The sequence below is a fragment of the Danio rerio genome, chromosome 4 (genome assembly GCF_052040795.2).
Source record: "Danio rerio strain M-AB ecotype USA chromosome 4, GRCz13ab, whole genome shotgun sequence".
NCBI classification, from domain to species: domain Eukaryota; kingdom Metazoa; phylum Chordata; class Actinopteri; order Cypriniformes; family Danionidae; genus Danio; species Danio rerio.
The window spans coordinates 65,655,724-65,683,431 of NC_141024.2; the positions used below are offsets into that span (position 1 = coordinate 65,655,724).

Genomic DNA, 27,708 nt, shown 5'->3' on the forward strand with positions numbered 1-27,708 from the left:
GTTTCCCCATTCAAACATACAAAGAGGTGGTAACATCAGTGAATGCAAGTAAATGGGTTAAAGCTATGGATGAAGAAATGCAATCGTTTAAAGAAAATGCAACCTCTTTCCAACCTACCTGAAGGCAAAGATCTAGTGGGGGTAAATGGGTTTATTCAATTAACATAAGTAATGATGGTCTTACAAGTACAAAACAGAAAGCAGATAAAGTGTAAAGTGGAAAACGAGGGAGAAATGTATCAATAAGTCATGATAAAGAATAAATGGGGGAAAAAAAAGACTTTTATTGTGGCATGGTGGTGTGATGTCATAAGGCTGCGCCGCTCCCACACTGTGATTCAACTGGAGAAAGGTTTGTTTTAAAGCTTTTACACAGATGTAAACCGACTGATTAAAATTTCAGGTTGTTCGTTTAATGCTAAATGTACCTGCTGTTGACAATATTATTTTAACCGTTTATACAAAGAAGTATTATTTTACTCACAGTAAGGTCTATTGTTTGAATAAGATAGGATAAACTTTATTTGTTCCCAAGAGGAAATTCTTGTCTTGTGCAAATAAGTGCTACAGCGTTGCTGTAAGCAGACAATAAAATAAATAAAACAAAGAAAATAATTAACAACATTTGTTAAAGTTTGAATAAAGCAACAGTAAAGTGTGTAATAAGTGTTTTAATGAAGGTTTAATTCATTAAATAGCATAATGTCATTCTATTCGAAGTAAACATCACTATATATAAGAAATGGAGTACTAGTGTTAATCTGCTCATTAGGCTGGCTTGTCAAAGCCAACCTACTGTTATGCTATTTAAACTTATTAGGCTGGCTTGTCAAAGCCAGACTACTGTTATCCTTTCTAAACTTATTAGGCTGGCTTGTCAAAGCCAACCTACTGTTATCCTATTTAAACTTATTATTAATGGGGTTTGCCATAGGCAAAGTCCATTCTTACTATTGTGGTTTATTATTCTTAATTCTGCCAAAAGTTCGGCGCGTAACTTGTCCCGCAGCTTTCGCCCCAGACCCTTGAAAGTGGGGTCAAATCGTGCGGTCTTATCGGGAATGGTGTGCTATGACTTTTATAAGGGGTCCGGGGTTTTTTGGCCCCGCAGGGGCCAAAAAACCCCCCCAAAAATCCCATAGACTTAACATTGAGCCGAACTTTGACGAATCACAGCGCCGAGTGTGAATTTCATAGAAATATGGGATTCACAGCATCTGTAGGGGGTTGCAGCCTAAGTGAGAACATACCTCGCAGGGGGGTATAAGTTGCACCCCTGGGGCTCTAGGACGTCCCAAAGTTCTCCCATTGACTAACATGGGCCCCATTGACTCCCATTCATTTTTCTAGAAGAGCACTAAACGCGCCGCGAAATGGGACGACCTTTAAAGCGTTATAGCGCCAAGTGTGAAATTCGTAGAAATATGGGATTCGCAACATCTGTAGGGGGTTGCAGCCTGTATTAGAACATACCCCAAAAAGGGGTATAAGTTGTACCCCTGGGGTGCTAGGACGTCCCAAAGGGGTCCCCATTGACTTTACATGGCCCATTGACTCCCATTCATTTCTTGACTCACATGTCAATCACAGTACATAGCAGTGTCATACAGACTTGGGGGTTGGCTTACTTGACTGAGGCAACCAATCAGCATCTCAATATGATTTTGAAGCTCACAAGCCACGCCCCCCCCCAAACCATTTAAAGACCCTTAATAACTGCCCCATTGACTTAACATGGGGTGGGACGTCCCATTGCACATCCCATTGACTTCCATTATAAATGTCACACATCAATAACATTACATAGGAGTGTCATAGAGACATGGGGGTGGGCTCATTTGACTCAAGCAACCAATCAGCATCATTATATGATAATGAAGCTCACAAGCCACGCCCCCAAACTGGTCCTATTGACTTCTATTATAATAGGGCTGGATGCATATCTTTGCTTAGCAGTGTCCTATTGACTTGTGGGATGGCTCATCTGACTCAGGCAACCAATGAGCTTTTCAATATGATAATGAAGCTCACAAGCCACGCCCCCAATCTGGTCCCATAGACTGCCATTGTAACTGGTCTACATGCATATCTTTGCTTAGCAGTGTCCTATTGACTTGGGGGATGGCTCATCTGACTCAGACAACCAATGAGCTTTTCAATATGATAATGAATCTCACAAGCCACGCCCCCAAACTGGTCCCATAGACTGCCATTATAACTGCTCTACATGCATATCTTTGCTTAGCAGTGTCCTATTGACTTGGGGGTTGGCTCATTTGACTTGGACAGCCAACCACATTCAAGTTCACTCTGTAACCTCGCCCATAGCAACAAAACAGAGTACCCTAGCAACCGTTCATCAACAGCTATATCTCGGCATCGGAACATCGTAGAGACTTGGGGATTGGCTCGTTTGACTCATGCTAGCAAACGGAACTTCCTATATGCTACACATGCTAGCAGTGACTAGCTACATGCTAATATTGACTAGCCATGTACTGTAACTTGCTAGAAATGCTCACTAAGTATAAATATTTCATCAGGCATGTATGTGAGGCTTGCCTAGTAACCACCCAGGGTACCCTAGCAACTGCCTAGCAACCACCCAAATTACCCTAGCAACCGCCTAGCAACCACCTAGCAACCGCCTAGTAACGCCTTAGTAAGGGCCTAGCGACCACTCAGGACACCCTAGCAACCGCCTAGCAACGCCTTAGCAACCACTCAGAATACCCTAGCAACCACCTAGCAACACCTTAGCAACCACCTAGCAACCACTTAGGACACCTTAGCAACCGCCTAGCAACACCTTAGCAACCACCTAGCAACCACTCAGAACACCCTAGCAACCGCCTAGCAACCGCCTAGCAACCACTCAGAACACCCTAGCAACCACCTAGCAACACCTTAGCAACCGCCTAGCAACCACTCAGGACACCCTAGCAACCACCTAGCAACACCTTAGCAACCACCTAGCAACCACTCAGGACACCCTAGCAACCGCCTAGCAACCACTTAGAATACCCTAGCAACCACCTAGCAACACCTTAGCAACCACCTAGCAACCACTTAGGACACCTTAGCAACCGCCTAGCAACACCTTAGCAACCACCTAGCAACCACTCAGGACACCCTACCAACCGCCTAGCAACGCCTTAGCAACCACTTAGAATACCCTAGCAACCACCTAGCAACACCTTAGCAACCACTTAGGACACCTTAGCAACCGCCTAGCAACACCTTAGCAACCACCTAGCAACCACTCAGAACACCCTAGCAACCGCCTAGCAACACCTTAGCAACCACCTAGCAACCACTCAGGACACCATAGCAACCGCCTAGCAACGCCTTAGCAACCACTTAGGACACCTTAGCAACCATCTAGCAACCACTCAGAACACCTTAGCAACCATTCAGAACACCCTAGCAACCAAAACAAATACATTGTACCCCATCGATTTGCCACGCAAACCCCACTCACATTTCCTTTAGGAAATGTACAATTCTAGTTAATGGGGTTTGCCATAGGCAAAGTCCATTCTTACTATTGTGGTTTATTATTAATGGGGTTTGCCTTAGGCAAAGTCCATTCTTACTATTGTGGTTTATTATTAATGGGGTTTGCCATAGGCAAAGTCCATTCTTACTATTGTGGTTTATTATTAATGGGGTTTGCCATAGGCAAAGTCCATTCTTACTATTGTGGTTTATTAGTGGGGTTTGCCTTAGGCAAAGTCCACTATTGTTATTCTCCATACTTATTAGTGGGGTTTGCCTTAGGCAAAGTCCACTATTGTTATTCTCCATACTTATTATAATTATTATTCTTCTTCTTCCGTACGTTTTTCGGCGCGTAACTCGTCCCGCAGCTTTCGTCCCAGACCCTTGAAAGTGGGCTCAAATCGTGCGGTCTTATCGGGAATGGTGTGCTATGACTTTTATAAGGGGTGGGGGGTTTTTTGGCCCCGCAGGGGCCAAAAAACCCCCCCCAAAATCCCATAGACTTAACATTGAGCCGAACTTTGACGAATCACAGCGCCGAGTGTGAATTTCGTAGAAATATGGGATTCGCAACAGCTGTAGGGGGTTGCAGCCTAAGTGAGAACATACCACGCAGGGGGGTATAAGTTGTACCCCTGGGGGGCTAGGACGTCCCAAAGTGGTCCCATTGACTTACATTGGCCCCATTGACTCCCATTCATTACATTGACTCCCATTATAAATGTCATATGTCAATCACAGTACATAGCAGTGTCATACTGACTTGGGGGTGGGCTCATTTGACTCAGGCAACCAATCAGCATCTCATTATGATTTTGAAGCTCACAAGCCACGCCCCCCCAAACCACTTAAAGACCCTTAATAAGTGCCCCATTGACTTAACATGGGGTGGGATGTCCCAATGCAGATCCCATTGACTTCCATTATAAAGGTCACACATCTATAACATTACATAGGAGTGTCATAGAGACATGGGGGTGGGCTCATCTGACTCAGACAACCAATCAGCATCGCAATATGATAATGAATCTCACAAGCCACGCCCCCAAACTGGTCCCATAGACTGCCATTATAACTGCCCTACATGCATATCTTTGCTTAGCAGTGTCCTATTGGCTTGGGGGATGGCTCATCTGACTCAGACAACCAATCAGCATCTCAATATGATAATGAATCTCACAAGCCACGCCCCCAAACTGGTCCCATAGACTGCCATTATAACTGCTCTACATGCATATCTTTGCTTAGCAGTGTCCTATTGGCTTGGGGGATGGCTCATCTGACTCAGACAACCAATCAGTATCTCAATATGATAATGAATCTCACAAGCCACGCCCCCAAACTGGTCCCATAGACTGCCATTATAACTGCTCTACATGCATATCTTTGCTTAGCAGTGTCCTATTGACTTGGGGGATGGCTCATCTGACTCAGACAACCAATGAGCATTTCAATATGATAATGAATCTCACAAGCCACGCCCCCAAACTGGTCCCATAGACTGCCATTATAACTGCTCTACATGCATATCTTTGCTTAGCAGTGTCCTATTGACTTGGGGGTTGGCTCATTTGACTTGGACAGCCAACCACATTCAAGTTCACTCTGTAACCTCGCCCATAGCAACAAAACAGAGTACCCTAGCAACCGTTCATCAACAGCTATATCTCGGCATCGGAACATCGTAGAGACTTGGGGATTGGCTCGTTTGACTCATGCTAGCAAACGGAACTTCCTATATGCTACACATGCTAGCAGTGACTAGCTACATGCTAATATTGACTAGCCATGTACTGTAACTTGCTAGAAATGCTTACTAAGTATAAATATTTCATCAGGCATGTATGTGAGGCTTGCCTAGTAACCACCCAGGGTACCCTAGCAACTGCCTAGCAACCACCCAAATTACCCTAGCAACCGCCTAGCAACCACCTAGCAACCGCCTAGTAACGCCTTAGTAAGGGCCTAGCGACCACTCAGGACACCCTAGCAACCGCCTAGCAACGCCTTAGCAACCACTCAGAATACCCTAGCAACCACCTAGCAACACCTTAGCAACCACTCAGGACACCTTAGCAACCGCCTAGCAACACCTTAGCAACCACCTAGCAACCACTCAGAACACCCTAGCAACCACCTAGCAACCACTCAGAACACCCTAGCAACCACCTAGCAACACCTTAGCTACCACCTAGCAACCACTCAGGACACCCTAGCAACCACCTAGTAACACCTTAGCAAGCACCTAGCAACCACTCAGGACACCCTAGCAACCGCCTAGCAACACCTTAGCAACCACTCACGACACCCTAGCAACCGCCTAGCAACACCTTAGCAACCACATAGCAACCACCTAGGACACCTTAGCAACCACCTAGCAACCACTCAGAACACCCTAGCAACCGCCTAGCAACGCCTTAGCAACCACTTAGAATACCCTAGCAACCACCTAGCAACCACTTAGGACACCTTAGCAACCGCCTAGCAACACCTTAGCAACCACCTAGCAACCACTCAGAACACCCTAGCAACCACCTAGCAACACCTTAGCAACCACCTAGCAACCACTTAGGACACCCTAGCAAGGAATTACCAACTACCTAGCAGAACACATTAGCAGTGCCTAGCAACCACTAAAACACCCTAGCAACCACCTAGCAATGCAGTAAATCACTGATTTGTGATTGTCTCTGACATTTATTCATTAATCAAATATAAAGATAGCAGTTTTTTGTCTGCTCAGACTTGTTTTCAGGAAACACCAACTGTTACTCACTCACACACACACACACACACACACACACACACACACACAGGACTGGAGTGGGACTCCTTTTTAGCCCTGGAGTTTCAAGCCTTAGAACGACCCACATCAGTCGACGACTGACTATGTAAAAAATAACATTATTTACAATTCAGTTTCAAATGACACTAACACGTTTTTCAAGGACACAGGTGCCTTACAACTTCACATTTTTTATATATAAATATGAGAACATTAATTCTTTATAGATATCCAGTCCTTTGTAATGGTTGTAATAAGTAACCCAAACAATATTAAATGTCTTTACACTAAAAATGAAAAAATGATTTCTTTCTGGTAAGGTTTGAACTCGGGTCGCTGGCTTTGAAACCAAACGCGCTAATCACCAGACCACGATGGCGCTATTGAACTGCTTGGATGGGAACAAAGAATAAGTATTGCACTGTTATCTGCTGCTATTGGTGTCTACTCTTTTTTTTTACCCTACTCTTTCTCCTCTTTTTAGATTTCTGATCAAGTTATGTCAGACTTATTAATGTAGTGAATCATCTGATTTTTATTTAGCAGGTGTAATAACCATTAATATTAATTAATATTCAGTAAGGTGCCGCTGTTTGGGGTGAAATGATAGTTACGTCATCATTAACCTGCGGGCTGCAAAGCGCGCGCGCGCGCGCGCACACACACACACACACACACACACACACACACACACACACACACACACACACACACACACACACACACACACTCACAAACTGAGAACAATTATTTGAATTCAGACATTTTTATTTACTGTAATACATAAAGATGGCTAGATTCAAAATGGAAGATGGTAAACAATGTCTCTGAGTTATTATTACAATTAATTTACCTGTGTTTTATAAATAAATAAAAAAAAAAATATATATATATATATATATATATATATATATATATATATATATATATATATATATATATATATATATAATGCACACTTTTTTATTTAGGCACTACAAAAGTCACACTTGAAAACGGGTGTGGTCCTCTCCATAAATGGAGAAAATCTTAATTCTGCAGGTTGATTGGCTCTGCCTTGCCTTCTATTGGCCAACGATGACGAGCCGTCTTTAGGTTCCAGAACTTTCTGCGGTGAGTAGGTTGTTTTAGTGTTTGCTCGTATAATTGCTGTTTAACGTTCAACTAAAACATGTATATTAAAAAGTATAAATTGTTGTTGCTTGTAGTGGATGTAAAAGTAGCCATTCATGCCCTTTAGTGGGATTTCAGGTGTCCATAATAATTCACGCTGAAGCCGTTGTACTAACGGTTAGATCTTAACTTCATGCAGGCTGCTTTATGACGTACAGTCACTTTATACTCTAATAAATTTTAAACTGAAGTCGCGATTAGAACAGGTACGATTCAAGTCGGAAAAGCTGCGATTATTTCGATAAATAACGTTACTGTGGTGAGGGCGGCCCATTAAAACATCCTACTAACTATCGTCAACGTACTTAATCAGCAGTCGACCGTTACAACAGAACCCACGAGCCCGTATCTCACTGATATGGAGATGAAATGGAAGCTGTGAGCTAAAGGTCTGCATTCCCGCGGCTGTACTGAAGCTGAGAGCGAGACGGTTTGTGTGTGTGTGTGTGTGTGTGTGTGTGTTAGACATTTGACCTGCTTGCTTAAGGTAACGTGTCCTCTCGGCTATTACAGCGAGTCTTGTGGTTGTTATCATGAATCAGCTGTGATATCCGCGCATTTAAGACTATAACCGTGGCCGTTTGTCCGTATCACCGTCACTCCGATGAAAAACTCGAGCCGCAGTAACCGCTGTCGAGAAGAACCGCAGCCCTTTCTGTTGAGTGTGGGAACACAATGACCGATTATAGGTGTTTAAGAACTTGTTCGACAGCGCTAAAAAAGCAATCGAGATTATATTTACATCATTAGTTTATTTGTTGTAAATGCTCTTGTCCTGTGCACTTAGTTTAGCTTTGTTTGAAACATTCAAGAACAGTGTTTTCTTTCAGCAGGTAAAATAAACGAACAAATGATATGTAAATGTATAAATTATACATTTTATTGCAAGAATTTTTGTGCTGTGAATTAAAATCTAAAATTGTGTATGGAAAGCATTGTCAGTGCACTGTGAATGTCGTGAAATGAATATAAAAAAATGTTACACAATCTAAATGTAAAGGTTTTTATACATGTTTACTTAATATTGCATATAGAATTTATGTAATTGACATTAAAATACAATAGTAATTTCCCTAGAATAAATGTGCTTTTTATGCGACATGATTGTTTCTACTTTTATCTTTTTAGAACTTTTTCACCAGCTATCCATCCTGTGTCAGGTAATGATTGAATATATTGACAGGGTAAAAAGAAACATGCTGTACTTACAAAAATTCTGGATTTTTTTCAGCAGTTAAACTCACTTTTTGGATTGTAATCAGTTTTTAAGATAACATTAATTTCATACATTTATCAGACCACTACTGTAATATGACTAAGGGGGGAAATTAAGTGACCAAACATTCTGTTTCTCCAGATTTGTTAGTTATGGGCTTGAGTTAAAGGGATGGTTCACTCAAAACTGAAAGTTCTGTCATTTACTCACCCTTTGTGTTTCATACATTCTTCTGTTGAGCAAAAAATATACTTTCAAGAAAGCTGGAAACCTGTAACCATTTACTTCCATAGTATTTTCCTATGTACTATGGATGTGTAGTGTTGCTCAGATTTTTGCTTTTTTTCCCTCCAAAATATCTTTAGAATAAAGTTAGTCATAAAGGTTTGTAACCACTTCAGTGTAAGTAAATGCATAAAAGTGAGTCAATTGTTTATTTTGGGGGAATTGTCCCTTAAAAAATTATTCTATTTTAACCTTTTAACTTTGGTTCTATTCAACTTTATTCTATTACATTGTTTGATTACTACTTTTCAAATAAATGTTTTTTTTTTTAAAGGAAAGTACAGTTGGTCTGAGTAACACTTTTTTTTTTTTTTTTTTTTTGTTTTTGGTGTGTCTGAAAAGTGTTATTCCATAGAATATTGATTTCTTAAAAAAAAAACACACACATTTGTATTGTGTAAAATCCAGTACAAACATGTCTAGAAATAAAAAAACAAACAAGAATTGGTTCACTGAAATGCATAACTACAGGTCTAAATTGTAAACCCAGAGAAACAGTTAAGGGGTCTGTTTTTCCACGAGCGAAATAATGGTCTGTTTTTCCCCCTACATCACTTTTCTGAGCATCTTTTGCAAATGACTCTGATAGTATGTTTGTCACAAATTGGCTCCTTTAAAAAATAGATACATTCTTTTGATATATCCCTAACAATTTATTTTATTTACAGATTAACTATGTTATTGATAAGTGATGTTTACATGGAGAGAAGGTAATGCATAGTTGACAGTAATTTTTTGTCCCTTTTACAGAGAGACTCGCCAGATATTCCAGATTCTTCACTGCACTTTGCATCTTGGTGAGTGTTGGATAACATTTTTATTTCAAAAATTGAGAAAACAGTAGTTGTTGCTTTGATCTAATTTGTTCTATTTTCTTTATTTTTCAGGTTTCCTGTGAAAAATAAAACAACTACTTCTGTTGTTTTATTTTTCATTGTTCTCCATTTTTACAGGGATAACGTTTCTTTTGTTTTAATAAACTTAGCATTTTGTAATTTATATATTCTTTTTTTGTTGGTTTTTTTTCTGCATTTTTTTTTATATAATTTTTTTTTTTTTTTTTTTTTTTTTTAAGAAAAAAAACTTTCAATATTACACACTGTACTGTCTTCTATAGTTGCTAACCTCTGTTTTCTTCCAGATACTACAGGTTTCATCTTCTCAGGTTCTGCAGTGCTTTGCATCAGGGGAAGTTTTAAAGTATGTGCCAAAGAGAAAATGATTGGTTTGCTTTCTAAATGTCTCCTAATGTGGCCAAAGTCACCTCATATCCTAAAAAGTACTATGCATAACTACAGGCCTAATTGTAATCCCAGAGAAACGGTTAAGGCAGACATGTCCAAACTCGGTCCTGGAGGGCCAGTGTCCTGCACAGTTTAGTTCCAACCCCAATCAGACACACCTGGGCTAGCTAATCAAGCTCTTACTAGGCTTTCTAGAAACATCTTTGCAGGTGAGTTGAGGCAAGTTGAAGCTAAAATCTGCAGGACACTGGCCCTCCTGGACCGAGTTTGGACACCCCTGGGTTAAGGGGTCTGTTTTTCCTCCTGTGAAATAATGTTCTGTTTTCTCCTTATATCACTTTTCCGAGCATCTTTTGCAAATGACTTTGATTGTATATTTGTCGCAAATTGGCTCCTTTAAAAATTGATATGCTTTTGATATATCCCTAATAATTTATTTTATATACAGATTAAGTATATTGTTGAAAAGTGATGTTAAACATGGAGAGAAGGTAATGCATAGTTCACATTAATTTACATTTAATGTTGCTTTTTGTTCCTTTTCAGAGAAACTCACCAGATATTCCAGATTCTTCAGATACTACAGGTTTCATCTTAGGTTCTGCAGTGCTTACATCGGGGGAAGTTATAAAGTATGTGCCAAAGAAAAAAAACATTTAGTTAGCTTTCTAAATGTCTCGTATTGTGGCAAAAGTCACCTCATATCCTAAAAAGTACTTTGATATAACATCATTTCTGTACATTTAATTAAGTTTATTTTCAACACGTAAATAATTTTAGTTTGGTGTGTCTGAAAAGTGTTATTCCACGGAATATGGATTTTTAAATTTAAAAAAAAAAAAAATTAGCTATTTTGTAAAAAATAAGTACAGACATGCCTAGAAATACAAAACAGTGTAAAAGTAGTTAAGAGTGAAACAAGAATAGGTATAAGTTGTAAACCCAGAGCACAAGTTAAGGACTCTGTTTTTCCTCCTGTGGAATAATGGTCTGTTTTCCCCCTATACATCACTTTTCCAAGAATCTTTTGCAAATGACTCTGATAGTATATTTGTCGCAAATTGGGTCCTTTAAAAAAAATAGATAAATGCTTTTGATGTATCCCTAACTATTTATTTTATATACAGATTAAGTATATTATTAATAAGTGATGATGTGTAACCTGGAAAGAAGGTAATGCATAGTTGACATTAATTTTCATTAATGTTATTTTTTGTCCCTTTTTCAGAGAGATTCTTCAGATACTACTGGTTTTCATCTTGTCAGGTTCTGCAGTGCTTTCATCGGGGGAAGTTTTAAAGTATGTGCCAAAGAAAAAAACATTTAGTTAGCTTTCTAAATGTCTCGTATTGTGGCAAAAGTCACCTCATATCCTAAAAAGTACTTTGATGTAACATCATTTCTGTACATTTAATTACATTTATTTTTAACACGTAAACATTTTTATTTTACTCATATTTTATCATTTTTCTCATTTTATTTGAAAAAATTCACTGTAATTTTGTGATTTTTAAATACACATTTATAAAATGCAAAACACCTTAAAAAAAAAACTCAATGAAAACTTGACCAACATAACTGTGTGTGTAATGTAAATGTAAACATTTGTACATACAAGATTGCAACTTTCTTAATTTTTGTCTTCATGCTTGTAATGGCATATGTTCCCAGAGATCCACCTTCCTGCCTTCCAGCTGCAATCTTGATTAAACACATTGGTCTTTGATTACCAAGTGCTCCTTCAGATTCTTATGGTGCTTTCACACTAGCATTTTAGGTCCGCACCTGAGTTGTTTGACATCTCAATACGATACGTTTGGCTAGTGTTAACGGATAGATGCGAGTTAAGCAGGTTGCACACCAGAAGCGCCGCGCGGCGACACGGCACGTACATGACAGTTTAAAGTATCACACACAAGACGCGCACATTCGAATGATATTTAACATGGAACTAATTAGATGGCGCTCTGTGGCGCGGCTGAAAAATGAACTGCGTTCTGAGCTGTTGCCGGGTGCCGCCAACAGCCGCCGATTTGCGGCGCCAGTGTGTATCCTGATAGAAACCTATGTTTAGAATTCTAAAATGCGTGGCGCTGCGCGGCGCGCCGCCGAGCGGCGCTTCTGGTGTGCGACCTGCTTTACACTCTGTACGTTCAAAACCAAAAGAGTCAGTAAAAGCAGAACGACCGCCATGTGGTACATCTTTCCACAGCTTTGCTGTGTGTCCGTCACCTAGCAACAGCCGTACACAAAACAACAGCCCGATGATGCAAGCAAACTGTGGTTCAGAAGGAAAAAAAGGCAGTGTGATTACAAACAAGCCTAGAAGATGGCAAGGGGGAACAATTAAACTTAAGGTCCAGGCGATTGAACCAAGTGTGAAAGCACCCTTAGTTAATTTAGTTGAGTTTGATCAGCATTAAAGCTGAACTCGGTATTAAAAACAAGAGCTTTTCATTTTGGCATTTATTTATATATATATATATATATATATATATATATATATATATATATATATATATATATATATATATATATATATATATATATATATACACACACACACATGTGTGTATTTGTTTTAGAGTTGTGTTTTTTTGTTTTGTTTTTCCAGCATGCCACGAAAAGGGAAGAGATCTCAGGCTCAGAAATTGCGCTGGAAAAAGATAGACCTTCAAGATGTAAATACCAGCCTTTCCTGCATTAAAGAGGTAATAATGAAATATGTCTGTAATTTTTAGAAGATTTGTGCATGAGTTAAAGCAGCCATTTACAAATTTAATGAATTTTTTTATTACACAGTGAATTATTTTCCCGTCACAAAGCCTTAATGGGATAGTTTACCCAAAAATGAAAATTCTGCTATTTACTCTTGACATGCATTCAAAGCATTCTGTTGAGCACCGTATTGACCTTATTCTCCGCCGACGAGTGGGCGCTGCCATTTGAATCTTTTTGGCTTGAGACTTCCGGTCTAATTCACTTTCATTCATTTTTAGACATTAAAAGCTGCTCATTACGCTGCTTGATGTTGCAATTTGATATTTTCTTGTTATATTATTCTACTTGGTCTGTATAGTCATGCAAACATTTGTTTGTAGAGCAAGTAGTTTGACCGTTTGCTGCCGTTTATTATTCCTAGTCATTTCTCCCATAGGCGACTGAATCGGAAGTTCTAAGACAATCGCGAAAACAGGCGCACTTCCGCATTTTAGAATAAGGTCAATAAGATATTTTAAAGAATTTTGGAAACCTCTAACCATTGTCTTCCATGGTTACAAGTTTACAACCTTATTATTATTATTATTATTATTATGTTTAAGAAAAATAAATTGTGTATTATTGAACTTAAAGGCTTTTGTTTGGAAGTGATTGCAGAATTGTTACATTTGGGCGAGAATTCCATTAAATTTCTCTTAATTACAATAATTCGTAACACTTTATAATAAGTACAAACTATGAACCATTTATTAACAGGGTTTCCGTGGGGTCTTAAAGTCTAAAATTTAAAAATCTAAATTTAAGGCCTTAAAAACTTTTAAAGTCACTGTTCTAGATCTTACATATTTTGCACGGGTCTTATTTTTCCGATGTCAACACTACATCTAATGCTTATTTTTTTAGATGTTTTTGTGGTGTTGTACTTTACTTCACTAGTCCAATTCTTATTTGCGTTATTATAACTACAAATGAGACCAGCATCCACTAGCTTAATTGCATGTGGTGAATGTTACGTTATCGCTGTGTTTGCGAAGGTTTGCTTTGGGTGCACACATCTTGATTTCGGCTGGCGGAGCTCACAAAATGTTTTGAGACTCGAGTGAACAGTTTGTGCAGCACCGCGTTTGATTTCAGTTGAATATGAAACACTTTGAAGAGATTTGTTGCCCCTTGTAGAATCTGTTACGGTGTGTGTTGTGGTAATTGTCTGAAAAAAAAAAAACAATATTGTTTTGGAATGTTAGGGTAATACTTTATCAAATAAGTCTCATGCAAATAATCACACTGTATGTATAATGACAATACACATAAATGTACAGCATGTATGTCTGTGTATACACGCATACATATACATTTATGCATACATGTACGCATGTGTGTGTTTATATAGCCCTGTTTAAACCTGGTTTCACCTCCCAATGCACAATAATAGGTTGTTATTTTATTTAATTGTTATTGTTGTCTTTTTCTGGCCACTTTATGTAAGTGGACAACTAAATAGAAAAACACATTTTGTATTCTTCTTTTGGAAAAAAAAGATTAAGTTTTGATAAGCTTTGGTTTCAAAAACGATAATGCCACTTGTATAAAAACAATTTTGTGTAACAATCTAATAAAGTACATGTTTTTTGCAGGTTGAACAAACGAGTACCAGTGCTGCTGTAGGCCAGTCTCCTGTTAGACAATATGAGGAAAGTGGGGGTAATGAACCCAAAGTTGTGTCAGTCCGGGCGTCTCATTCTCAGGCTGATGTTCGATATGATGAATTCTCAAGGAATCACCAGTGTACCTGTGTGTCACTGACATTCTTGGCCAGTCACAGTGCAGGGCATCAGTTTAAGATGTCGGATCTTGACAGAGTTTTAGAGGAAGGGGATGCCTTGTATGTCAGCGTTAAAATGCAGCTCATCGCTGAAAACAGATTCAGTCATGACTATCTGTCCATGGAGGAAGTACCTTTTGGACTTTCAACATTTAACCAAACATACAATGTTCAGAAGTCGGAAGTCAAGGTTGGATTTTTTCGAGCCAAAGGTTCCCCTGACACGGAAGAATGGTTTTTGCCTCTTCCTGAAAGACTGCAGTGTCTCGCAGTGGATGTCACGCATGCACTTTTAATAGTTTCTTCAGAATGCATTGCGGTGTTTAGAGATGGATCAGGCAGATATGGATTCTTTGATCCACATTCAAGGACATTTGAAGGAGAAGAGGCCCTGGCTGGTGGTGGAACAGCTGTCATGTTAACTTTTACTCGCCTAAGTGACATGACTGACCAAATTCTTAAGCTCTTCAACCATTGCCGTGATGACCAATCCTATGAATTCATGTCTGTGTCTTTTGAAATGGAGCAACAGGCAGGCCAGCAGCCTTCACCATCAGCTCGTGAACCAATTTCACAAGTAATCTCAGTTCTACCAGAACCAGATGGAAATGCAGCTGTTCCCAGAGGAGCTGAAAGCCGCCAACCCATGGTAGCCAGAGTAAATAAGGCACGGAGAAGAAAAGAATTGCGTAAAGCAATCGATAATTTAAAATCCAAGGACACAGCTAAATCTTATGTGAACCGAAAACACAAACAAAGAGATGATGAGAGGGGCCAGTATTCCGCCTGTTTGCAGTATCGGACAAATAAAAAAGAAGCTCTTAAGCAAAAGTATGGTCAGGATGCTCTCATTAGAAACAAAAAGAAAAGCTACATGGCTAGACGATACAGAGAGGAGATTGTCCGATCTAAAAAGAAGGAGGATATGATGAGACGATATCGCACAGATCCTGTATTTCAGAAAAAAAAGAGAGCATACATAGTCCGGAGGTACAGTACAGATACTGCCTTCCAGAAGAAAATGAGAACGTACATGGTCCGAAGGTACAGTACCGATGCTGTCTTTCAGAAGAAAATGAGAACGTACGTGATGCAAAGGTACAGTACCGATACTGTCTTTCAGGCAAAAATGAGAGCGTACATGGTCAGGAGGTACAGTACCGATACTGTGTTTCAGAAAAAAATGAAGGATTACATGAAGAGGAGGTATACAAATGACTCTGAATTCAGAAAACATCACATTCTCCGATGTACCCTCCACAAGAACCAGAAGCTTGCTAGTGATGCTACATCACGTATTCTTCATCAGTTGCAATGTGCACTGAGGATTAAAAGGAAATATAAGATGTACATCCGCTCCAGCCATGAAACAGCCCAGCCAACAGTCAGCAAAGTGATGGAAAGTGCAATTCAAGCATTCCAGTGTAAGATCCAGCAAGGTCCTACATACGTCTGCACTGTTTGTCACAGAGCCCTCTTTCCAGACCAGGTCAAGGCCTGTGACCGGTCAAACTACGAAAAAGATGTTCAACTTTCATCATTTTGCTTGACCAAGAAGTATGTACATACTTGCGACAGTGCCTGCTCAGATGATTGCACTGTTCCAGAGGAAAGAAGACGGGAATGGATCTGCCACACTTGTGACAGCCATCTTAAAAGAGGACACATGCCTTCAATTGCAGCAGTAAACAAGCTTGAACTGCCACCTATCCCTGCAGAATTGGCTGAGTTGAATGTACTAGAACGTCAGCTTATCGCAAAAATCTTGCCTTTTGCAAAAATAGTTGCACTGCCCAAAGGACAACAGAGAGCAGTTCACGGTGCTGTTGTGTGTGTGCCTTCGGAGGTGGAGAACACTGTAAACTCTCTGCCAAGACCAAGAAGTGAGTCCCAGCTCCTACAGGTCAAGCTGAAGAGACATGTCAGTTTTAAAGGATACCAGCACTTCCATACTGTAAATATGCACAGCGTGCTGGCAGCTTTATCTAAGCTGAAGGAAATGCATTCAGAGTACAAGGATATCTCCATAACAGAGCCTGAGGTATCTGAAGATCAGTTTGACGAAGACATTGATGCAGCAGAGGATAACCAAGAAGTTGGCCATTCTGAGCAGGAGGAGCAACACGTTAGTGTGGAGGAAAAAGACGAACTTAGACCCGGTCTCACCTTAGATACGTGCATGCAGCCACCAGACATTGCACAGGACATCTTGTCTTACGGTGAAGGGATCTTTAGTATCGCACCTGCACAAGGAAAAAAGCCTGTTGGATTTTTTAAAATCCCAAAACTGGAAGCCATGGCATTCCCTGTCCAGTTCCCCACTGGAGAGAACACAATCGACGAGGCAAGGCAGACAGCCATTTCTCCTAGCATGTACTTCAACGTCAGATTGTTTTGTGTTGATGCCCGATTTGCAAGGGATCAAAGCTACCTTTTCTTTGCACAATTTGTGACAGAAACGCAACTGGCAAGAAACAGCATGTCCATTCAGCTTCGAAAAGGTAAACCCATTACCAGAGATGGCCGAAGAATCTCCAATAGGATGCTTCAGGATTCCGATGAGGTTGAGAGACTTGTTCACAACAGGGATGCCACACGATTCATGCAGCCCCTGAGAGGCTCTCCAGCCTACTGGGAAAAGACATTGCGAGATCTCCAGGCCATGATTCGACAGCTGGGGACACCTACTTTCTTTTGTACATTCAGTGCAGCAGAAATGCGATGGCCTGAGATTGTGACTGTAATCAAAGCTCAACAAGGCGAAGAGATTGACTTTTCACAGCTTGACTGGGCAACAAAATGTGAAATCCTTAGGAGTAATCCTGTCACTGTCATGCGCATGTTTGAGAAGCGTGTAGATGCATTAATGGCTCACCTGCTTTTGTCACCTGCACAACCTATTGGTGAAGTGGAGGATTTCTTTTATAGAGTGGAGTTTCAGGCGAGAGGAAGCCCACATATTCATCTGCTTGCTTGGGTAAAGGATGCCCCAGATCCAGAGGAAGATAATGATGAGACAATATGTGACTTCATCGACCGTTACGTATCGTGCAAGCTTCCAGATCCCAATGTTGATCCTGAGCTTCATAAGATTGTGACGGAGGTTCAGCTTCATAGCAGAAACCACTCAAAGTCATGCAAGAAAGGCAAGGTGGTGTGTAGATTTGGATTTCCAAAACTACCAATGCCTAAGACCATGATCACTCATCCAATGCCAGAGCGTCCTGATGAGGGGGATGATGAACCTACTGACTCGGCAGCCAAGAAGAAAGCAAGGCGAGATGCGGCTAAAAAAGCAATGAATGAAGCCAAATCAAAACTCAAGCCTTTGTGGGATTTGCTGAATGATCCCAAATCTTCCCTCGACAATTTGTCAGACCTTTTAACCAAGTGCAATTTGTCCATGGACGATTACCTGAACTACGCTGAAGGACTCACCACTGGCAGTGCAGTTCTTTTGAAGCGTGATCCAAAGGAGACTTGGGTGAATGGCTACAATCCTGATTTGCTCAGGGCGTGGAATGCGAACATGGATATTCAGTACATCCTAGACGCTTACAGCTGCATCATGTATATGCTGTCCTACGTTTCAAAGCCGGAGCATGAAATGAGTGGCTTTCTAAAGAACGTTATCCAGAGTGTTCGTGAAGCCAACGTTAATGAAGAGGACGAAATGAAGCACATAATGCAAGCCTATGCCAAGCACCGGCAAGTAAGTGCTCAGGAGTCCGTTGCGCGAACATGCAGCTTGCCGTTGAAGAAGTGTTCACGAAGTGTCGTGTTTGTTCCGACGGATGACGATGCCCTCAAGATGAGTCTGCCCATAAGTGTGTTGCTGAACAAAAATCCTGAATCGGAGGACGTCTGGATGTCAGGTTTAATAGAAAAATACAGAGCAAGACCTCTAACGTTGGAGTTTGAAAAAATGTGTCTTGCGGACTTTGCATCCAATTACCGTGTTGTGTACGGTCAGCAAATTAAAGGAAAAAATGTCCTCCGACTGCTTCACGATATGGGATTCATTCAAAAGAGGACTGTTGGCAAGCCTGCAGTTATCAGATATGCTCGCTTTTCAGAGGAGAAGCAACCAGAAAAATTTTACGGAAGAATGGTGAAACTTTACGTTCCCCATCGCCACAATGCAGAGCTGAAACCTGAGGATTTTCCCACATATCAGCTATTTTATAAAAGCGGATTTGTGGAACTTCCTGGACATCCTGGTCTCCGGTTCCCTGTCTGCGGCATAGTAAAGGCATACCAGCAGAGATATGAAAAGCACGGCAAAGTCGTAGATAAAGCATTTGAACAACTTCAGCAGGAAGGACCATCTGAGAGTGCTTGGACAGCTTTTGCACCAGAAGTTGAAGTGGATCGCCTGGAATGCATAGCTGAGCAAGAAGACGTCGGTCCAGAGGAAGACGAACAGGATGAGGTTCCTGAATTCCAGCCTCGTAATGAAGATGGCGACGGAGTTGCACCACGCATAGAGGCGCCACAGATGAGTGTCGAGTTTGTCAGGAAACTCTTCAGAAGTTTAAACAAGACACAGGCAGCCATATTTTACACCATTCGGCAGTGGTGTCAGAACAGAGTATGGGGACTGAATCCAGAACAGTTTTTTTACTTCGTGTCCGGTGGTGCTGGATGTGGAAAGTCGCACGTAATCAAGTGTGTATACACTGAAGCAACAAAGATTCTGCGACAACTTCCTCAGCTCCGGGAGGATGGAGATCTCTCCATTCCTACAGTGCTTTTGAGTGCATTCACTGGAACCGCAGCGTTTAACATTTCTGGAAAAACTCTGCATTCCATTCTAAAGCTGCCAAAGAACCTGAAGCCACCCTATCAAGGGCTTGGGAACTCTCTTGATGATGTACGAGCAGAATTACGTCATGTGGAAATCTTGATTATTGACGAAATCTCTATGATCTCAAAAGATTTTTTTGCATACATCAACTGGAGGTTTCAACAGATCAGAGGCAGCAAGAAACCCTTTGGGGGCATTTCTGTCATAGTGGTGGGAGACTTTTATCAATTACCACCCCCAGGAAAAGCCAAGCCACTCTGCGTTTACGAAGAGGATGTGCTGGACTTTTGGAAAGACCACTTCCAAATTGTAACCCTCACGGAGATCATGCGGCAGAAAGAGGACCTTTCATTTGCCCAGCTTTTAAACCGACTGAGAGTGAAACGGAAGTCTGATGCTCTTAAAGAAGAAGATAGGTCCTTGTTATTGCAAGCTGTGAAAAATCCCCAAGACTGCCCACGGGATGCATTGCACATATTTGCAACCAACAAGGAAGTCCACAGTCACAATTGTGAGACGGTAAACGCTCTTCATGCTGACATCGTAACCATTGATGCTGAAGACTACCGAAAAGACCCAAGAACAGGAGGTATGAAAAGGCAGACTAAACCTGTGATGGGTAAAAAAGACAACCTGCTTGACACCATACAAGTTGCAGTGGGAGTCCGCATAATGGTAATTAGGAATCTGGATGTCGAAGATGGACTCGTCAATGGATGTTTTGGAAAAATTGGAAACATTGTGACTAAAACAAGAGACGGAATTGCATTTGTGCACATGCTTGGAATTCAGCCCGACAATCCAAATGCTGGGCAGAAATACAGACGACGGCTGCAAGGTGAAGAGGACACTTTAGTCTACATCGAAAGATCAGAGGAACCTCTGAAGAAAGGAACAGTCCGTCGACAATTTCCAATCAAGTTGGCCTACGCATGCACCGCTCACAAAGTTCAAGGCATGACCATGCAATCGGCTGTAGTGTCACTAAAGAAGATTTTTGAGCCAGGAATGGCCTACGTTGCCCTTAGCCGAACAACCTCACTTGGTGGTTTATACATCAGAGACTATGACGAGAAAAAGATCTATGCTGATCCGGAAATCACAACCTCGTTGGAGAGGATGAAAATGGCAACGCTGGAAGGCATCATGCCACTTTTCCACTTGAAGAAAACCAACACCAATCTGTTAGAAACACTTGTCATTGTGCATCATAACACAGAGGGACTCCAATCACATATAGAAGACATCAAACACCATCATGAGCTGCTTCTATGTGATATCTTTTGTGTTACGGAAACGCACCTCTCCGGATCATGCATCTCATCACATGTCCAGTTGGAAGGCTTTAAGATGTTTGCAAGAAATAGACATGCGTCTTACTCAACCCTTCCAGAAATGGCAAAGAAGGACTGTGGTGGAGTTGCAATTTATTGCAAAGAAGACATCCAGGCGGAACCTCGACACTTTATACACCACGTCACCGACCTGGAGTTTGTCGTCATCAAAGTTGATGCACCAGTGACTGCAACAATTGCTGCGGTGTACAGGCCACCAGACTTTAGTCTGGGAAAATTTTTGCCAAACATCAGGGGCCTTCTTGATTATTTGGAAATGATGAAGGAGAATCCCATAATTGTCTGTGGAGACTTCAACGAAGACCACCTCTCGCCTGGAAAAAAGCCCATTCTGGAGTTGTTTCAATCCCAACAATACCAACAGCTCATCACCATGGCAACCACAGAGAAACAAACATTGTTGGATCATATTTATGTTTCTCATCCAGACTTGTGCATGCAGTCAGGTGTTTTACACACCTACTATAGCTATCACAATCCAGTGTATTGTGTTTTGCCTAAATAATTCAGCCAACAATCCAAATGCTGGGCGGACATGCATACGCAACTGCAAGGTGAAGAGGACACTTAACTCTACATCGAAAGATCAGAGGAAACTCTAAAGAAAGGAGCAGTTCGTCAACAATGTCCAATCAAGATGGCTTACACATGCACAAAGTTCAAGGCATGGCCATGCAATCGGCTGTAGTATCACTCAAGGAAATTATTGCCGTATTTGCAACCAACAAGGAAGTCCAGAGTCACAATGCTGAGATGGTAAACTCTCTTCATGCTGACATCATAACCATTGATGCTGAAGATTAACGAAAAGACCCAAGAACAGGAAGAATGAAAAAGCAAACTAACCCTGTGATGGGTAAAAAAGACAACCTGCTAGGCACCATACAAGTTGCATTGATTAGGAGTCTGCATAATGCTGATCAAAAATGTGGATGTCAAAGATGGACTTGTCAATGGATGCTTAGGAAACATTGGAAACATTGTGACCAAAACAAAATACAGACTTGCATTTGTGCACATGCTTGGAAATCAGCCGACAATCCAAATGCTGGCCAGAAATACATACGACAACAACTGCAAGGTGAAGAGGACACTTTACATCAAAAGATCAGAGGAAAACTCTAAAGAAAGAAGCAGTCTGTCAACAATTACCAATCAAGATGGCTTACGCATGCACCACTCACAAAGTTCAAAGCATGACCATGCAATCGGCTGTCAAAAATCACAACCGCGTTGGAGAGGACAAAAAATGGCAACGCTGGAAGGCATCATGCTACTTTTTGACTGGAAAAAAAACCAACAACAGTCTGAAAGAAAAGCTTATCGTTGTGCATCATAAAGCAGAGGGACTCCCATCACATATAGAGGACATAAAACACCCATCACCAAACATCATGGGCCTACTTAATTATTTGGAAATGATGGAGAATCCCATAATTGTCTGTGGAGACTTCACCAAAGACCACCTCTTGTCTGGAAGAAAGCCCATTCTGGAGTTGTTCCAATCCCTACTATACAAACAGCTCATCTCCATGGCCACCACAAAGAAAACGAACATTGGCCTACGTCTTTGACATGAAGTCAGTGTGCCACACAGAACCGGGAGACAAAAGACCTGGATAGAGCCTGATTATCAGCCACTCGTCTTTTACTTGGTGGTGTGTGCACAGTTGCGTGAAGGCGGTGTGTCGTACCTGAGGTGGATGCTGTGTGATGAGAGTAGAGTAGGGTCAGCAGCAAGGGACATCAGGAGGATATTGTGGCATCTTCAAAGTTTACAAAGGGCAGTGACAGCAGCAACAGTTGGTGAGTAGTACAGTGGCTTTTTAAATGTTCCATTATTTTATGTCTTTCCTTTGTATTTGTGTTTGACATTTTGTACTGAATTTATGACTTGCAGTGGCGATGCTGGTTCGAGCCTCAGCTGGGTCAGTTGGTGTTTCTGTGTGGAAGATGCAAGAACAGGATGGATGAAAAAGCAAACTAACCCTGTCATGGGTAAAAGAAGACAACCTGCTAGGCACCATACAAGTTGCATTGATTGGGAGTCTGCATAATGTTGATCAAAAATGTGGATGTCAAAGATGGACTTGTCAATGGATGCTTAGGAAACATTGGAAACATTGTGACCAAAACAAAATACAGACTTGCATTTGTGCACATGCTTGGAAATCAGCCGACAATCCAAATGCTGGCCAGAAATACATACGACAACAACTGCAAGGTAAAGAGGACACTTTACATCAAAAGATCAGAGGAAACTCTAAAGAAAGAAGCAGCCTGTCAACAATTTCCAATCAAGATGGCTTACGCATGCACCACTCTCAAAGTTCAAGGCATGACCATGCAATCGGCTGTCAAAAATCACAACCTCGTTGAAGAGGACAAAAAATGGCAACGCTGGAAGGCATCATGCTACTTTTTGACTGGAAAAAAAACCAACAACAGTCTGAAAGAAAAGCTTATCGTTGTGCATCATAAAGCAGAGGGACTCCCATCACATATAGAGGACATAAAACACCCATCACCAAACATCATGGGCCTACTTAATTATTTGGAAATGATGGAGAATCCCATAATTGTCTGTGAAGACTTCACCAAAGACCACCTCTTGTCTGGAAGAAAGCCCATTCTGGAGTTGTTCCAATCCCTACTATACAAACAGCTCATCTCCATGGCCACCACAAAGAAAACGAACATTGGCCTACGTCTTTGACATGAAGTCAGTGTGCCACACAGAACCGGGAGACAAAAGACCTGGATAGAGCCTGATTATCAGCCACTCGTCTTTTACTTGGTGGTGTGTGCACAGTTGCGTGAAGGCGGTGTGTCGTACCTGAGGTGGATGCTGTGTGATGAGAGTAGAGTAGGGTCAGCAGCAAGGGACATCAGGAGGATATTGTGGCATCTTCAAAGTTTACAAAGGGCAGTGACAGCAGCAACAGTTGGTGAGTAGTACAGTGGCTTTTTAAATGTTCCATTATTTTATGTCTTTCCTTTGTATTTGTGTTTGACATTTTGTACTGAATTTATGACTTGCAGTGGCGATGCTGGTTCGAGCCTCAGCTGAGTCAGTTGGTGTTTCTGTGTGGAGTTTGCATGTTCTCCCTGCATTCGCGTGGGTTTCCTCCGGTTGCTTCAACTTCCCCCACAGTCCAAAGACACGCGGAACAGGTGAATTGGTATAGGTTAAATTGGCCTTTGTGTGTGTGTGTGTGTGCATGTGTGTGAATAAGTATGTCCAGATGTTTCCCAGAGATGGGTTGCGGCTGGAAGGTCGTCCGCTGTGTAAAAATGGGCTGGATAAGTTGGTGGTTCATTCTTCTGTGGCGACCCCGGATTAATAAAGAGACTAAGCCGACAATAAAATGCATGAATAAATGAATTATTTTATGTTTTTCCTTTGTATTTGTGTTTGACATTTTGTTCTGAATTTATGACTTGCAGTGGCAACGCTGGTTCGAGCCTCGGCTGGGTCAGTTGGTGTTTCTATTTGGAGTTTGCATGTTCTCCCTGCGTTCGAGTGGGTTTCCTCCGGTTGCTTCGACTTCTTCAACAGTCTAAAGACACGCGGAACAGGTGAATTGGTATAGATTAAATTGGCCTTAGTGTGTGTGTGTGTGTGTGTGTGTGTGTGTGTGTGTGTGTGTGTGTGTGTGTGTGTGTGTGTGTGTGAGTAAATATGTATGTTCAGATATTTCCCAGAGACGGGTTGCGGCTGGAAGGGCATCCGCTGCATAAAAACGTGCTGGATAAGTTGGCGGTTCATTCTGCAGTCGTAGCCCCAGATTAATAAAGCCGAAAAAATGAATGAATGTATGATTTACATTTTCTGTTATATTATTAATTTGTTACAGGCACAGCTTTAACACAACAGCAGCCTTTTCAAAGTGGACAGAATTCTTTGAGATTCAATCTAAAGCTAAGTATTTTGTTTCAGTTGTTTGTACTGCCTTGTAATACAGTCACATTTTCAGCATAATGTTAAATCTTAGTCTCATTCAAGTGTTGTGTTTTTTTATGTTTTTACTACCAGAAGACCCAAGAAGATGTGTTGACTGAGAAAACAAATGTCCTGCAGTATTGTTGAGGAAGACATCTGCCTAACTATATATTGGTGAGCATGCTGTTAGGATCACGCCATTTAATTGTAGTGTGTGTGTGTGTGTGTGTGTGTGTACTAATATGTATTGAAATTATAAAACAAACCAGTTGTCATGTTACAAAAGATTCTATTTTAAATATTGTTTAAGCTTCCTACAAAAAGAAATGTAAAAAATATATATTTCCACAAGTTAAGCTGCATAAACTAAGAGGCATTATTAAGGAGGTTATTCACCTAAACATTTAAATTATCATTTACTGGAGTTGCTTGCTTCTTGAACTCAATACTTGAAAAATAAAATAAATAAAAAGCTTTTAAAATCTTAAAAGTTATGGAAAAAAAGCTATTGACTTTCTATGTATTTTCTTTGCATCACTATTATTGTTAATGGCTGTTTTAACTAGTGCTTGTATATAGCGTTCTTATTATTGATTCATCAATCTCATGGTTGTAGGAGAAGACCAGGTGTATGCGCACTACGGCATTGCAGAATGATAGACCAGAGGAAGAACATCTCTAATACAGAGGTATTCTGAAACAAGTGAGTTATGCCGTTACAAAAAATTCTATTTGCAATATTGTTTAAGCTTTCTCTAAAAGGAAACTTTTACAAAATATTTCCACAAATTAAGCTGCATAAACTTAGAGGCATTATTAAGGTGTTTATTCACCTAAACTTTTAAGTTGTCATTTACAGATATTCTACTCGTTTCAAATATGTCTGAGTTGCTTGCTTCTTGAACTCGAAATGCTTGAGAATGCAAAAAAAATCTTTAATGTTGTGGAAAAACAGCATTGACTTTCTTTGTATTTTTTGCATCCACTATGAATGTTAATGGCTGTTTTTTAATGGTGCTTGTGTATATAGTGTTCTTATTATTGATTTTTTTTAATCTCATGGTTACAGGAGAAGACCAGGTGTTTGGCATTGCACACCACAGCATTGCAGGATGACGGACCAGAGGTATACTTTATTAGTACTCCTAGAAGAGTCTTGTGGTTCAGTGCATCTTGTCATAACTTGTGCTTTGTCTTTAAGAAGTCTTTAGGAAGTATGGACTTTGTAAAACCTTAGATTTTAAAGTAAACTGTGATTCTCATTTTCTCTTTGTTCCTGAAGTATCCAAACAATCAAAATATATTTTTTTTACTAATAATTTTGTCACATCTGTTTTGCCTCCTCTTCCTCAGGATATAAAGTCTGTGCATGCCAGATCCAGAGGCCAGATGGTGGAAGACGGTTTCCTGCAACATTTAGATAATTTTAACGTTGTTTAAAAATGTTATTAGCTTATACATTTAAAAAATGTTGTTACGTTACGTGCCACGCCCAAGGAAGATGGGTACTCCCTTGCTGAGTCTGGTCTTTCCAAGGTTTCTCTCCAAACTTTTTGGAGTTTTTTTCCTTGCCACAGTCGCCAATGGCTTGCTCACAGGGGGTGTTGTGCCAAGTCCTGTCTTCCCCTCGGGTCCTTTATCTTTAAACTTAGATTCCATAGTAATTTAGCCATACAAATGTTAATAAAAAGGAGCTTAAAAGTAATTTAAAATAAGTAAAAATAGGCTTAAGAGTACAAATAAAGCTTAGTCAATCATATCATCACAATTTAGGATATTTATATGCAGCTTAGGTTTGAATGTATTTGCCATTAATAAATACTAATGAGTAAAATGTTTGCTCCATAAACTATTTAGTGTTATAAATCAATGTAACTTTTTTTTTTTTCTCAGATTAGAGCCGCAAATTATTTGCAGAAAGGGACAGTAGGTCAGGTAAAAATTGATAATCATCACATATGGCCAAAGTACATTTTTACTTTAAACAACGTAAAAAAAGAATAAAACCCATTAGCATTTAGATCAGTTTCTTAGGGCACTTTAATATTAATTAATTAATTAATTAATTAATAATAATAATAACAAAACTTTTGTGTTTATAGCTGGCATGGTCTTTATTAAATAAACATTCCCAGCACCAATTTATAGCAAATAATCATGTCATTTTATTATTATTAATTAAACCATGTTTAGCAGGGTGGTTGAACTGCAGAATTATTTATAAATTTAACTCTGCCACTGTACACAGTATGTGATAGTGCACTGAATGAGGTTTTAAATTAAAATCAACCATATTAAATGCACATATATATAATATTATATAATTTATTATAATATATAATTAATATATATTATAGTATAAAAATTATAATAATTTACAATGATGTGTTTAAGAAAAACATCCATTTTGGAATTAAACAGTCATTAGGTAAACTTTATTATTGCTCTATTGCTTAATTCATTATTCTAACATTTTAGTAGGTGTGACTGGGATCAGACTGGTGGACAGGATTTGGCACAACAGGCTTTTTTTTAATCGATTTAATAAACAATTTGGTTTAATTGGCACAGTCAGCTTGTTTTGTCTTTATTGAATGTCTGTCAATGCTACATCACTATTGACTTTAAGAAGCAAGTATTCAGTACTACAAATGCTAATTGCATATGTTAGATTAAGCACAGTCTACCTAAATGTGCTTTAACCTGTGCTATGCTGTAAGCATTAAGGTTTTAGGTGATGGTATGATTTATTTTTTAAACATAATAACAGTTTTGCAACTGCATCTGATACACAGATGATTGTAAGATGCAAGTGGTTAAACAAATTTGGACCCATGTTGAATTACAATATGTCAA

General features: G+C 40.2%; 3 protein-coding genes across 4 annotated transcripts in view; 2 read left to right on the top strand and 1 right to left on the bottom strand.

The window, feature by feature from the left end:
* Positions 1-27,708, top strand: part of LOC137487288 (uncharacterized) — a 372,332-nt gene that overhangs the window by 255,983 nt on the left and 88,641 nt on the right. The gene's annotated exons all lie outside the window — the stretch shown is intronic.
* Positions 1-27,708, bottom strand: part of LOC147845203 (uncharacterized) — a 449,333-nt gene that overhangs the window by 29,348 nt on the left and 392,277 nt on the right. The gene's annotated exons all lie outside the window — the stretch shown is intronic.
* On the top strand, positions 7,241-27,420 carry si:dkey-29j8.3. 2 transcript variants are annotated; one of them, XM_088650055.1, is made up of 15 exons: positions 7,241-7,399; positions 8,588-8,619; positions 9,666-9,757; positions 9,848-10,289; positions 10,492-10,836; positions 11,433-11,504; positions 12,819-12,915; positions 14,560-22,715; positions 22,810-23,857; positions 23,952-24,083; positions 24,357-24,533; positions 24,587-25,026; positions 25,469-25,555; positions 25,922-25,978; positions 26,206-27,420. In XM_088650055.1, exons 5-8 carry the CDS (start codon positions 10,727-10,729, stop codon positions 21,412-21,414), a joined length of 7,134 nt encoding a protein of 2,377 aa, XP_088506181.1. In that variant the 5' UTR covers positions 7,241-7,399; positions 8,588-8,619; positions 9,666-9,757; positions 9,848-10,289; positions 10,492-10,726; the 3' UTR covers positions 21,415-22,715; positions 22,810-23,857; positions 23,952-24,083; positions 24,357-24,533; positions 24,587-25,026; positions 25,469-25,555; positions 25,922-25,978; positions 26,206-27,420. The 2 variants fall into 2 exon arrangements, with proteins under 2 accessions (XP_088506181.1, XP_087105787.1); XM_087249661.2 differs by having other exon boundaries at positions 7,263-7,399; positions 9,711-9,757; positions 9,848-10,160; ... (1 more) ...; positions 24,357-24,488; positions 24,767-25,026.